Source organism: Mesoplodon bidens, assembly GCF_964165515.1.
Source record: "Mesoplodon bidens genome assembly, chromosome: 7".
NCBI classification, from domain to species: domain Eukaryota; kingdom Metazoa; phylum Chordata; class Mammalia; order Artiodactyla; family Ziphiidae; genus Mesoplodon; species Mesoplodon bidens.
In genome coordinates, this window is record NC_138164.1 from 29,035,256 (window position 1) to 29,048,937 (window position 13,682).

The following is a 13,682-nucleotide window of genomic DNA, read 5'->3' on the forward strand; positions in this document are numbered from 1 at the left end:
GGCCCATGAGAAATGGCTGCTGAGCCTGCGTGTCTGGAGCCTGTGCTCCGCAAGGGGAGAGGCCACAACAGTGAGAGGCCCACATACCACAAAAAAAAAAAAAAAAAAAAATTAAATGAATAAAGAATAAGCAGTTACAGCAGAAATTCTCAGAATAAAAAATAAAACCTCCAAAGAATTCTGGAGAAATGCTTAACACAGTTAAGCTAACAGTTTCTGCTCTCAAACTTTTATTTTTGTATGTGCATGTGTTAAAGATTGCAAAAATTAAAGATGAACAAAGGGCTGATGGGAGGGAGGGAGGGAGGGAATACTAATGTCTTCCTCCTGAACATATTTTTCTCTTATTTGCTTTTGTTTTTGTTTTTCTTGTCATTCTGTGATGGTTAGGATCTCTAAACAGTGTTGAATAGAAGTGATAAGCAGAGAATGCTTCTGTTTCCCCATTAAGAATGATCTTTGTTATAGGTTTTTGTTCCTAGATATCCACCATCCATGAAAATAAGTTCCCTTCTATTCTTGATTTGCTGAGGTTTTTATTTTGAAAATCCCTGTCCTGATTGGGCCATTCCACCATCTGGGGGCCCTGGGAATCTAAAACTATTGTTTGTTGCTTCTACTGATTGAGAATCTCAGATAGTGTGTTCTTCTGAAGTTTTAGGTAGTTTCCTTGGAGTTCCCACTGATTGAAAAAAAACTCTCCTATATGGTTTTTGGTCAAACATTTTGCCATAATACTAATGGCCTGTGTACACAACAAATACAAGTTAGTGGGTGCCTCTGAAATGGTATAGGTGAAAATGGGGCTGCAGAAGGGAACATGAGGGCTTCAACTGGTTTTGAAATTATTTAAAAATTTTAAAATTTCTTGAAAAAATCTAAACACCACAGCATGTTAATATTTGTTCATTTTGGAAGACCAATAAATGTTTGTTATCCTTTGTAACAAATTTTCAAAGTAAGTTTTCCAAGAAAAAAAAAAAAAAGAAAGAGAAAGAAAGAAAAAGTTAATTAGCCAAGCTTTGATTAAACAACGCATATAGCAAGTAGAATTAGTTACACCATCCTCTGGAATTCTATAGCCCTTTGCTGGTGTGCCATATAATGGATTTCACTGTACTGTAATTCTTTTCTATATATATATTTTTCTTTTTATGTATTATATACTCAATAAAAAAATAGTAACCAAAAGAAAGCTTGTATAGCGATATTAATATCACAGAATTTACAGTGATATTATTTTTACCTTTCACTGTCTTATCAGCTCTTAAATCTCTCAAGACCAGAGACAGTATGTTATTCATCCTTGTATTACTGGGATCTGGCTAATGTCTGGATCATGTTATTTTCTGTAAGTACTATAATTCACAAGCACAAGGTTTGGAGTCAGAAGACCAATTAAAGGCCATACGTGTCTTTACTAGTTTTCAGTCATTTTATGCCTTTGTCCTGGAGGCATTTGAGGAATGAGCTTTCCCCTCTGCATGGGGATGTGGCAAGGAGAGCTAGCTAGCCTCTCTAGTCTTACCTTCTATGAGCACCCAGCTAGGCTCTATTTCCCACCACCCTAGAAATTAGGTGTAGCCATGTGATTAAGTTCTCTCTAATGGAATATAAACATAAATGATGTGTGACATTTCCAGAAATTGCCCACAAACACCTTCCCTGAATACTCCTCCCTGCTTTTCCCTTTTCTAGCTGTTTATTTAAGCTTTCAGCCATCGTAGAATTTTACTGTTTCATAGAAACACATGGGAAAGCCATACCCATGAGAAATTATAACCTTTTCATCATTTAATTATTCTATTTGTAAAATTCTTATCCTAGTTTCTGTGCTATTATTTCCCATTTCTTTTGCATTACTTTGAGATACTGTATATTTTAACTAAAATATAATACTTCCTTCAATGTTTAAAGACATTATATATATACATATATGTATATATATATATAAAACCATGGAAGAATGAAACGTTAATAATATCTTATATTTTATTAAATAATGATGATACAGAAATAATAGCCAAAATATTTATTACTGATTCCTTAAATACACTATTTAAAAACTCTTAGCTAAAACATTAAATTTTTGAGCCACTAGAAAAGTGAACTGCCTCACAGAAATACTTAATATTATATAGGGAATATGCTATTTTAACATTGACTCCATTAAGTTATTACTTTAAAAGGTACAGGGTGCTGTCATTACCCCTTAAAATAAAAACACAATGACATAAACAACACAGGACAACTACATGCTAATATTTTGAACTAACACTTCAAATGTGGACTGACCACATATTTTATTTAAAGCTTAAATAATAAATGTTTCTTTTGGCTAAGACAGCTTTTATTGTCATTAGGTTCTACTGATTTTTGAGAAATAGAGCTGCTCCACACTGAATCCACTGATCTTGGCTGCCCCCACATGGAATGTCGATATTGATCACCACACGATCCCTTTCAGCACTTGTGTAAACAGGCAAAGATATGCACTCATCAGGGGAATATGGACCATATGCGCCCTGTTTAAAAAGAATTAATTTTGTTTTAAAATACAGCAATATACTGTGTTGCAACAGATCATTAGATAACCAAATACAAACACAAAATCTTCCCAAATAATAAAATATATTTAACATTTTATTATGAAATGTTTTAAATAAAGACTAGGATAAACCACATCATTCAACAGCAACAATTATCAGCTCATGGCCAACTGTATTTCATTTGTAACCTCTCCCAGCCCCAAATAATAGAGCATTTTGAATCAAATCCTACACATTATAAAATTTCATCTATAAGTATTTAAATATATGTCTATAAATCAAATATAAAAATATAATCAAAATACTATATCACATAAAAATATTAACAATAATTCCTTAATATCATCTTATACCCATTATGCCATTATCCCACAATTTTTAAAAGATATTTTTTGTAAGAACCACAATTCAAATAGAGCCCACACTTTGAGGTTTGTTATGTCTCCTAATTCTCCTAAATTTATTTTTTCTCCTTTATTCCTCGTAATTTGTTTGCTAAAGAACTATACCAAAGAGTTTCCCACATTCTGACTTTTGTTGGCTACATTCCCATAGTGTCATGTTCTTCTGTTCCCTGTATTCTTGTAAAGTGGGTCTGGAGGTAAGTTCAGATTCAGATTCAATTTCTGGTAAAAACACTGCATAGGTAGTAGTGTATACTTCAATCAAGAGGCATATAAAGTCTGGGTGTCTCCCTTTTTAGCTATTAGGAGCCATTGATGATCATTATTTATATTTAAGATTACAAAATGATAATCTAATTCTACATCCCTTCATTTCCAGGCAGAAACAAATCTATAAAGAGGAACTTCCAGTTATCAATCATTTGATTACCATGAGGTACAGTTCATATAGGAAAGGCTGGAATAAATGCTATCTAGTTTCCCTTTATTTACATGCTTTTAAAATAATGGATTTGTTCCCTAGCATACTGTAAAGGTGATCAATGAGCACCCTCTATTTTTTTAAGTATCATTATGAACTGGTGGATTTAAACATGTTCAATGTGCTTCAATGCAATGCAATTACTATCTTATTGGTGTTCAAAATGTCAATCTTTGTGCAGTGGGAACTCATTAGGCTGGCTCCTGAGGGTTTTTGTTTTTGTTTTGATATGTCCCTAGTAGTCTTCAGTAGCTTTCTTACCTTCTAGTATGTAAAGATATTGTAAGTTCATCTTGTATATTTGCTGTCCCAGAAATCAAAAATTAGTCATTACTCTGAGGATCCTTGGTTCCTTTAATGAGAAATGGTACTAGAGATCATAATCTGGGTGCTAGGAATGATCTATCATTCTCCTTCTAGGATTTTTCAGGTGACTGAAGCTTAGAAATATGTATTTTTTTAAAGAAAAACATCAGAAGTTCATAATAGTAATTCCAATTCAAATTTAGGATTCATGTTTTTATTGAATTTATATAATTTTATTCAACTAATGGATTCGTTTTTAGAGGTAGAATGAAACTTAAGAGAAAAGTTAGACTCATTCTAGAATTTTACAAGTGACAAATCAGAAACCCATGAAGAATTTATCATGGTAACGTAGTTAAGCAAGTGGCAAAGTTGCCATAGGTAGTACAATTGAAAAAAAAAAAAAAATTGGCATTAGCTTGTTTAGGAGCTCCTGACCCTAGAGAGTAGATTACTCTCTGAGCATCTGTTTCCCTATCATAAAAGGAACATAAACAACACTGGTCCACCTAATGGGATGTTGGGTGAATCCAATGATGTATTATTAAGGAGTTCAAATACAAAGCATGATTTATTCACATAAGGACTACATATGCATAACTTGTCTTTAATTCCTACTAATTCTCAAATCAATTAGAAAAAAAAGTCCCAGCTTTTTACCATCTACTACAGGTCATGGATGGTGCTAGGATAGAGAGAAATAAAAATATTTTTTCCTTCATGAAGAAATTTAAAGCATTCTATTTTTAAGTCTAACTGGGCATTATATGGAATTTTGATTGTCTTTTCCAATCCTTTTCTCTACCCCGCCAACACGAAAATAATATTCTAACTTTTCTAAGCCCTTGATATAAAACAGTTAAGTCCCTTTGAAAACTCATTCATTTCTAAAATTCCTAAATTGTAACCTGATTGACATATGAGAAAATTCATTCTTTATGAAGAATCATTACCCAAATAGATAAGAAGACTGTCTGCTCTGAATGTTTCTAATTTTCCTCTATGTTTGTAATGATGATTCTGTCAGTTGCTCATCCATTCATTTAACAGCATTTATGTGCTAATATTGTACTAGAATTATAAAAGCAAAGCATTTCAATATATATCCAAATAGAGAAAATAATAATCTTCTTTGAAGCTTAAAATTTAGTTTAAGAAACAACATACACATCAAATATTTAGAATATAATTTTTGGCAAAATGAGTATTTTAAAGAAAATCAAAATAAACTACTACTCTGGGATATGTTAACCTAACAAGGATTAATGGAGAAAATGAATCCTGAGTTGGGCCTCAGAAAAATACAGAGTTTGGAGTAAAGAGAATTTTCAACAATTATTAGTCACGGCCTAATCTCTTCCCTCTTCTCCAATTCTGTTTACATGGCAAAGCTTTAGTATTCAAAAATTCCTGTAATTTTCATAACTCCTTAGCCATTCCAAAAATTAATAACCTAGTGTAGGCTTTCTTTTGGTATTGCCTTTAAATTCTTCAGCAAAGAGCAGACAAACATTACATATTTGTTGAACTGAAATGATCTGAACCTATGAATGTCTATAATCCTAGGAAAGGTCTTAAATTATCTTCCTCTGCCACACTATATTTGCTTTCTTTCCCATAACTTCTATGGTCAAAGATGAAAACACCACATTGAAATGTTTTATAATGCTATTCCTTTCTATTCAGAAGATTTTCTTTATATCTCTTCATTTTAATGCCAAGCAATTTTCTCTTTAAATTAGGAATTTAAGAGTAATGCAAAGTTGATTCTTTGCATATTCACTATCAATTTACCAGTTTTTGTATATATTTCCAAACCCTTCCAAACTTGCTTTTGGTTGTAGGCTTTTTGTTTGTTTTAAAGTGAGGGTACAAATCTTTCCAGCAAAACGTATAGTGTTTTAAAAGCGAAGTACCACAGTTGCTTCTTAAAATTTTACTTGTCATTGCTTAAAATCTCATAAACAGTAAATGTTACAATCTCCTGTAAAAAAAGTTAAATGGACTTGCCCTTATGTCACTAATAAATAAATGATCAAAGTAATAGAGCTAAGTACTTGGGCATTCTCACACTTAACACAATACCTTATGCAGACAGAAACTTTATAATGTTTAACTGAATTAAATTATTTTGCCACATTTCCCTCTTTAATATGTTTATCTTAACAGACAAAGCATAGACCCTGCTGGGCTGAAATATTTGGATGAAACTAAAATTTTATTAATAACTACTAATAAATACACTAAGTGCTCAGTTAATGCAAAGAAGAGATATATTAGGAAACTTCAAATAATTCATATTATATGTAAACAAATTAGTTTGACATTATTAAAATTAAATAATTAAAAATCTATATATTATGATTACTCATGCTCATGCCCATGCCCCAGGGAAAGTGGCTTAAAAGTATACGTGTACTACAAATAGAAGGCAATATGCTAATATGTGAAAGAAGACATTTACAAAGGCAAATGTTGATATTTGGTATCACTTAGCCATCAAACCAAAGAAAATAACAAAATAAAATAATACCAGAAAACAAAAAAGCCCCAAATTATCCAGGTTAATTATGTTAACTATTTGATGATATCAACTCAAATTTCATTATAATAAAACACACGAGGGCAAACCAAAATATTTTTCTCATCAGAAATATATTTATGCATAAAGTCCAACTAACTTATTCTAACATATGCTTTCTGAATGTTTATGAACCAAGTCAGTGAACAGTTACTTTTTTTTAGAAAAGAAGATGTTAGGACATCAGAGGTTTCATGTATGTAAAAGTGGCATTATTAGTTAAGCAACCCTGGAAAAAATAACTATCTCAAAACAGGAAACAAAACAACTTGCCAACAGTGAATATTTTGAAAGACTTTCTTCTGTCAAGAATGTCTAGCTACTCTAGTTTGGTAGAGAAATACTTCCCTCTAGTTTTCAATAATACAATGCTAACAACATTGCTCTCATAGTAAGTTCTTAAGAAAAAAAACTGTCACATAGAAAAGACATTAATTAAATATTTATTATATTTAAACCAGAGTGTATACAAGGCAGAGTTTTCAGCATATATCATTTCATATATATGGTGAAAATACTTTAACGTAAAGAAAAGACTGTTACTGTGAGTGGCCTGTGTAATCATTATATAGTCAGAATTTCCCTGAGAATGATCTCATTATATAGTCAGAATTTCCCTGAGAATGAAATTGTTTCTGAAGTTGTACTGTCAGTTGTGGCAACTGTTGGAAGGTGTAGGCCTGAGGGGTTCAGGCTGGTCCAGGGTTTCTATGTTACTGTGGGGCTGATAAACCCGAAGTAACACTCTTTATTGGAAAAATAGAACAAAGGCAAACTGACTTCCTGTGGAATGTCAGAACAGGACATTATCTAAGACTGATCTACCTCATAAAGTAGTGTTTCCCAAACTATGTTATGTGGAACATAGATCCAGATGGAGGGTGGGGTGTAGGTGCATGAACAGGGTTGCGTGTTAAGTAAATTTGGGGAGTTCTTAGAGTTTTTAATATCCTCAAATACATCATGAATTTCCAAATTTAAATCTGTTTACTGAACAATTTTTCAGAGAACCATTATGGAATAATGTAGTGTCAAACACTTTTTAGGAAGTTCTTTGGAGAAAGTAAATGCTTTTTTGGGTAAAATTCTCTAGGGAAATCTTATTGTACCTATATTAATTTAACCCCTAGAACTGAACTGGAACTTGAAGAACCTTAAGAGTCTGCATCATGAATGAATGAACACATAAATGAACAGTGTGAGTGTAGGTATATTAACTTCCTGCACATAGATAATGGTAAACAGACACACTAGGAAAACATTAGCACCAGCATTTTACTTCCTTTTAATTTTTGAGCATTCATAATTCTAATTTTGTTAACTGGCAAAGTACATTACATTTATAATAGAAGCAATGGTAAACCTCCCCCTCCCCTCAATAAAAGCCTTAGAATTTGTTGTTCATATCCTTTATTAAGTATTACCACATATTAAAAAAATCTCAAAGTTCTTCAGTCTTCTGCAACCTAAAATGCTCTTTAAAAAAATGTAGGTTCTACGTACCTCCTAGTGTCTGAGTTGTCCGGCATGTTTCTGCTGAAATAAAGCTATTCAGGACTTTTACGGGTCAGATAATATTTTCAAAATAATTTGTGGAAAAACCTTCTTCTGGCCTAAAAGGAATTAGTCACCAAAGTTCTGAACTCCATTATTTATTCTAAGCTTATCAAAGGATTCTGAACTTTCTGCAATAAAGTAGCTGTAAGAGTAAGTGGCAAAAGTAATTCTTTTTACTTGTTTATATAAATTGATGTTGATGCTTCCTTCGATTTTATGCTGGTTCCTTCCCTCTTGGTAAGAATGCATTAAAATACTGATGCCCCCCACCAAATTCTGTAAAACTTATTAAAAACAGCTATAGTTGCCCTAAAAAAATGATTTCTTGAACAAAAATAGTGCTTAACTCAAGCAGAAGTTGAAGAGTTTGATAGTTTATACAGAGTCAGCAAACTTTTCTGTAAGAAGTCAGATAGTAAATATTTTATGGGCTATATGGTCTTGGATACAACTATATCCTCAACTCTGCTGTAGTATTCTGAAAGCATCTACATAAATGGACATAGCTGTTTTCCAAACAAAACTTTCTTTATGGACACTGGAATTTGAATTTCAGATAATTTTCACGTCATAAAATATTGGCTGGCCAAAAAGTTCGTTCGGGTTTTTCTGTAACATCTTACAGGAAAACCCGAACGAACTTTTTGGCCAACCCTGTACTATCCTTCTAAGTTTTTCATCTATTTAAAAATGTAAAAGTCATTCATGCTCACATGACTGTGGGCTGTACAAAAACAGGCAGCATACTGGATTTGGCCTGTTGCCTGTAGTTTTCCAAACTCTGGTTTATACTGTTAGCTTGGCTCAGTATTAGGCCTAAGATTTAAGAGAGATAACCTGGATTTGAAACTTAGTTGCTTGCCTATTAACTATGTTATCTTTATCTTGGTCAAGTTATACAATATTTTAAACTTCCATTTTCTTAGATTACAATGGAGATGATAATTCCTATTTCAAATGTTTTTGGAAGGCCTAAATATCTTGTATTCTAAACAGTTTGTACAGTGCTTGGCACATAATCAATACAAATAAATGCTCATTGCTATTGTTCAAACACTAGTGCTACTACTGGGGGACCCATAACAAATCACTCTATTTACCAGATTCATGGTTTCTTCCTCAACAAAACAGAGAGAAAAACTACTCTACCATACTCAGAGGACTGCAATGAAAGGTAAGTGTGACTGTATTTCACCCTATGCCAATCCTCAATTCTCTCAGTGCTAGACTGTTTTTCTAAAACTACAGATCTGATCTTACAACACACGTGTTCTAAGCTCTCAATGGCTTTCTATGATCATAAGATAGTCTAAACTCCTTGGCATGGCTTCATGGCTTGTTGCACTTGGTCTTAGTCTTCCTTTCTGACCACATCCCCTACCACTCTTCATTTGAACCATTCCAGTACATTCCAGATATACTATACTTTCAGTTCCCAAAGTAACCTAAATTCTTTTCGTATCTCCATGCATTTAAATATACTTCCCCTTCTATATGGAATGCCTTGCCCCTACCACTTTTGAATTTGTCCTTGAATTTTTCTTACTTCTACTGTGACTACAGTCCTGAGAAGCTGCTTCCTCTCCCTGTGAGGTCATCTGACTTTCCCTCATCTGCTTATACAAGATAGAGCTGAGGTCTCCTTCATTTGCCAAAGCACTTCATGTAAACCTCCATAATTGTACTTCTGTAACTCTGAACTGTAATAGTTTCTTTACCCGTTTGCTCCTCTACTCAACAGAAGACTCTGATGGAAGAGATTTGTTTATTTTTATTATCCCAGGGTTCAGAATATGGTACATAGGAACTTAATTATCTAATGATAATTGAAAGCACTTAGTACACTATAAAGCACCATATGAAATAAGTTAATTATTATACTATTATAAAAAACATTTAAAAGTGTTGGCATCAGGATAAATTAGACTTACCGTGTATGATGCCCTGCTAGGTACTTCACAGACACAGGACCTTATTTATCCCTCAACATGGTCCTATAGAAACATCATTATCTCCACTTTCAAATGAGGAAACTGGCTCAATGAGATTAGGCAATTTGCCCCAAATCACCCAGCTCATAAATTTGGGAGCTGGGAGTGGCATTTAGACTGCTGGACTCCAAAATTTCATGTCCTGAAACATTTAGCAATATACCTCATATGCTCTCCTTCTTAGCTGATCTAGGAGAGGCAGTCAAAGCAGTAAGATTATATGGAAGGAAGATGCTCACTGTAAAGGAAGGAGGGGGAAAAAAGAGGTGGGGAACTGTCTTAAATCCTTCCATTACATGGCAGGAAAAAGTGCAAAAGCCTTTGGGGAGATCTCTTTTATAAAAATAATAAATTCATATTATTTTTCAGCCATCTCTTTTATTGGCTAAATATTCCACTTCATTTTACCTCTCTTTACATGAGATATTTTTCAAATTAAATTACTTTTAGCTTTTCCAATCTTGATTTTTTAAAGTGTGGTAAACAAAACTGGATAGAAATGATACTCAAAGTAAAATATGGTGGAGGGATAAATTCCAAGACTTATAATGTTATGTTGCTTTTCATACAACCCAGTTAACAGATTGGCTTCTGTTCATAACCACATTGCATTCCTGATTTGCATTCAGTTTGTGGTCAATTATGTGGGTATTGCTCTAGGTCACTCTCTTTTGCATTTATGCCTACTCATTCTCCATGCTCTATTTTTATTGCTGGGGTTTCTCCTTAAGTGAATCATTTTATACATGTCCTACCTTCCCCCCCCATCAAGGTCATTATATGGCTTTTAATTTTGTTTGCCAGAGAAGTAACACTTCTCATAATTTGGATTCATTTGAATTCACCTCTGTCATCATATACAACTTTATATATTATGGTTATAACCCTCAGCAAATTTTAACCTTAACTTCTGTATAGAACTTTCGATCTGGCCCACACACCTAATGTGTGTAATCCATAATTTACCAACTTTTTGACATACAAATTTCTTACATGAATCAATAGCCAGAGAGAAATAAAATAAAGATGATTTCAACTTCTTCTCCCTTCACTGTCACTCTACTACTAGAGAAAATGAAGCTTATATGAGGGGTAGAAATGGCGAGTTTCACAGAAATGTATGTTCCTTTAGGTCAGAGGATGCTCTTATAGCTCTCTGAGAAATAACTGTTAATTATAGCTTTATTAGTTTTTATTTTAAAATAAATATTCTGATGCTTTGGATTTTTCTATTTTACAAAAAGAATTATAATAATTGGAAAATTCAATGAAGTATTTCACAACTACAAAACTCATTTTTCTTGTAGTAAGCAGTATATGAAATAGTTTGTTGGTGATTAGATACAGAATCAAAACTTTAAAGTTTATTCACATGTATTCTTACTTACATTTAGTAAAAGTTATGTGTTTCATCTACAACTACATCTTATTTTAAAGGCAAATATCCCTCAAGTTCCATTGTTGAAAGTTCTTTCAAACACTGAAGGTTTTGTACTTCCCTGATGGTGCAGTGGTTAAGAATCCGCCTGCCAATGCAGGGGACACGGGTTCGAGCCCTGGTCTGGGAAGATTCCACATGCCGTGGAGCAGCTATGCCCGTGCGTCACAACTACTGAGCCTGCGCTCTAGAGCCCACGTGCCACAACTACTGAAACCTGCGTGCCTAGAGCCCGTGCTCCACAACAAGAGAAGCCACTGCAATGAGAAGCCTGTGCACCGCAATGAAGAGTAGCCCCCACTCGACACAACTAGAGAAAAGCCCGTGTGCAGCAACGAAGACCCAATGCAGCCAAAAATAAATAAATTTATTTTTTAAAAATTAAGGTTTTAAAAGGGAAAATGTTAACCAAATAAGCTTTTGTCAATACAGTTTTCTTCATCTGCCAATCAGCAGATAGTGACATGGTATTAGATGTGTATTAACATCTTGATGCTTTCGATTTCTGCATGCCAAGCTACAGGGAAGTCATTTAACTTATGTGAACACACATTTCCTCATTTGAAAATAGGAATAATACTATCTACCTTGCAGGGCTACTCAGAAAAGTATGTAAGGTAAAGTATATAAAACATTTATCACACTGCTGAAAATAATAGGAACACAATATGTGGTAGTTCAGATTACCATTTAAGGCTTTTTTCTTATTAGACTATAACTTATTTAGAAATTAAAAACTAAAATGTTATTCTTTCCATAACAAAATGAAGCTTTTAAAATGTCCTGTACATCTTAAAAATTATAAAGGACACAATATTTTGACTGTAAATTTGTTCAAATGCAGGTAAGATTAGAAAGTAAATGAAAAATTCATAGGCCAATTATATCTTATTGAAAAGATAAAATCTAAAAATAAATTGATTACATTAAAACTTGTTCCTGTTAAAAATGTATTACCTGTGGAATCCAGCCCATAAAACAAGGCAGAACTGATGATACACTAGGAGAATCATGCTGATTTTCAGAAAGTCGATTTCCATCAAAACTGCATCCTTCCAGTAATAAGCCACTGATCTGTCATAGAAACATATAAACCATTAAAATATGTATTAAAGGCTGAAACGGCAGGAGTTACTATATAGTGTATCTTCAGAAGAAAGGCAACAATTTCCATTGTGACTATTCATTCCAAACAATGTGAAAACAAAGATCACGGTATTTTGTTTGAGAATAATGAAGGTGAAGACCTGAACCAATGTTCACTGTGAGCTCCCTTTAGGCTGAAGCCTCAATTTTAGCAAATATTTTGGGAAAAAAAAGACTTACAAATGTCATCAGTTATATAATTGCATATGCCTTGGCATTAGATTAATAGACATATAATGACAAAAGCCAAAAAGTTACTCTTTTTCCAGGAAGGGGAAAGAAAAGCATACTAGAGAAAAAGAACATGTGCTCCCCGCTTGGAATTCCAACATCATTTTCTAAAGAACAGAACAAAATTTGGAAAGGTTAATGAAAAAATTCTTGACATGTCAGGCAGAGCTGAAAGAAGAATAAAAAAGGAGAAAGAGTTAATCTCTTACTCTAAATTAACCTTAGTGTAAATTTATAAAATTATGAAAATGAAAATATAATTATTTTGGTAATATTAGTTTCATATTTCTTCTTTAAAAGTGTTCACTCTTTTCATTTCTGTAGTGTTAATCTACCCTGAGTTTATCTAAAGGCAACAAACGTAGAGTCTGCATTTTGCATTCAGACACCCATCTATAGTCCCAGAATTTAAACTTGATAGAAAATGTAAACAATCTTATAAATATTGTATAGTACCTTTTAAGTTGACATACTATATAATTTTAGAGTCAAGGGAACACTTTAAGTTGGAAGTGTTGAAATCATTTTCAGTTATAACTAGAGAATGGTTTAGGGACGAGGAGGAACTAGTAGAGTATGCCTTGACAAATAGTTCTGATTAGCTAAATTTATAGTAGGGTTCTTTACCATGAAAAGATAAGCAACTTGTTTGTCAGTGAAAGAGCTGGGATAAAAATAGAATTATTGAATTCCTAAGTTCAATATTCTTTCTACTATACCACTAATGTGATGTTATACAGGCCACTTCAGGGTTGCTGAAGTATTGCTTTGAAGAAATGTAAATTAAAATTTAAAGAGTACTTGGTAATTTCAGTGCTAGAAAATCTCTGCAAGATAATTCTTCTAAGGCCTCTTCTAGAAATTTCATTGAGTTTTGCACTCAATTGGTCTTTATAGAAATTCGTAAAAGTAGTCCCCACTGATAGTGTCACAATTTGACTATGTAATATGCATACACAGATATAAACTCATCATTTTCCTCTTCTAACCAGGGGGTA

General features: G+C 33.1%; 1 protein-coding gene across 1 annotated transcript in view; it reads right to left on the reverse strand.

Moving 5' to 3' along the window:
- Positions 1-2,072: 2,072 nt before the first annotated feature.
- DYNC2H1 (dynein cytoplasmic 2 heavy chain 1) overlaps positions 2,073-13,682 on the reverse strand; it is a 376,698-nt gene continuing 365,088 nt past the window's right edge. The window contains exons 88-89 of the mRNA XM_081241450.1: positions 12,265-12,381; positions 2,073-2,525 (exon numbers count right to left, since the gene is read on the reverse strand). Of these exons, the coding sequence (XP_081097576.1) occupies positions 2,367-2,525; positions 12,265-12,381 (276 nt within the window). The 3' untranslated portion in view covers positions 2,073-2,366. The remainder of the gene's footprint in view (positions 2,526-12,264; positions 12,382-13,682) is intronic.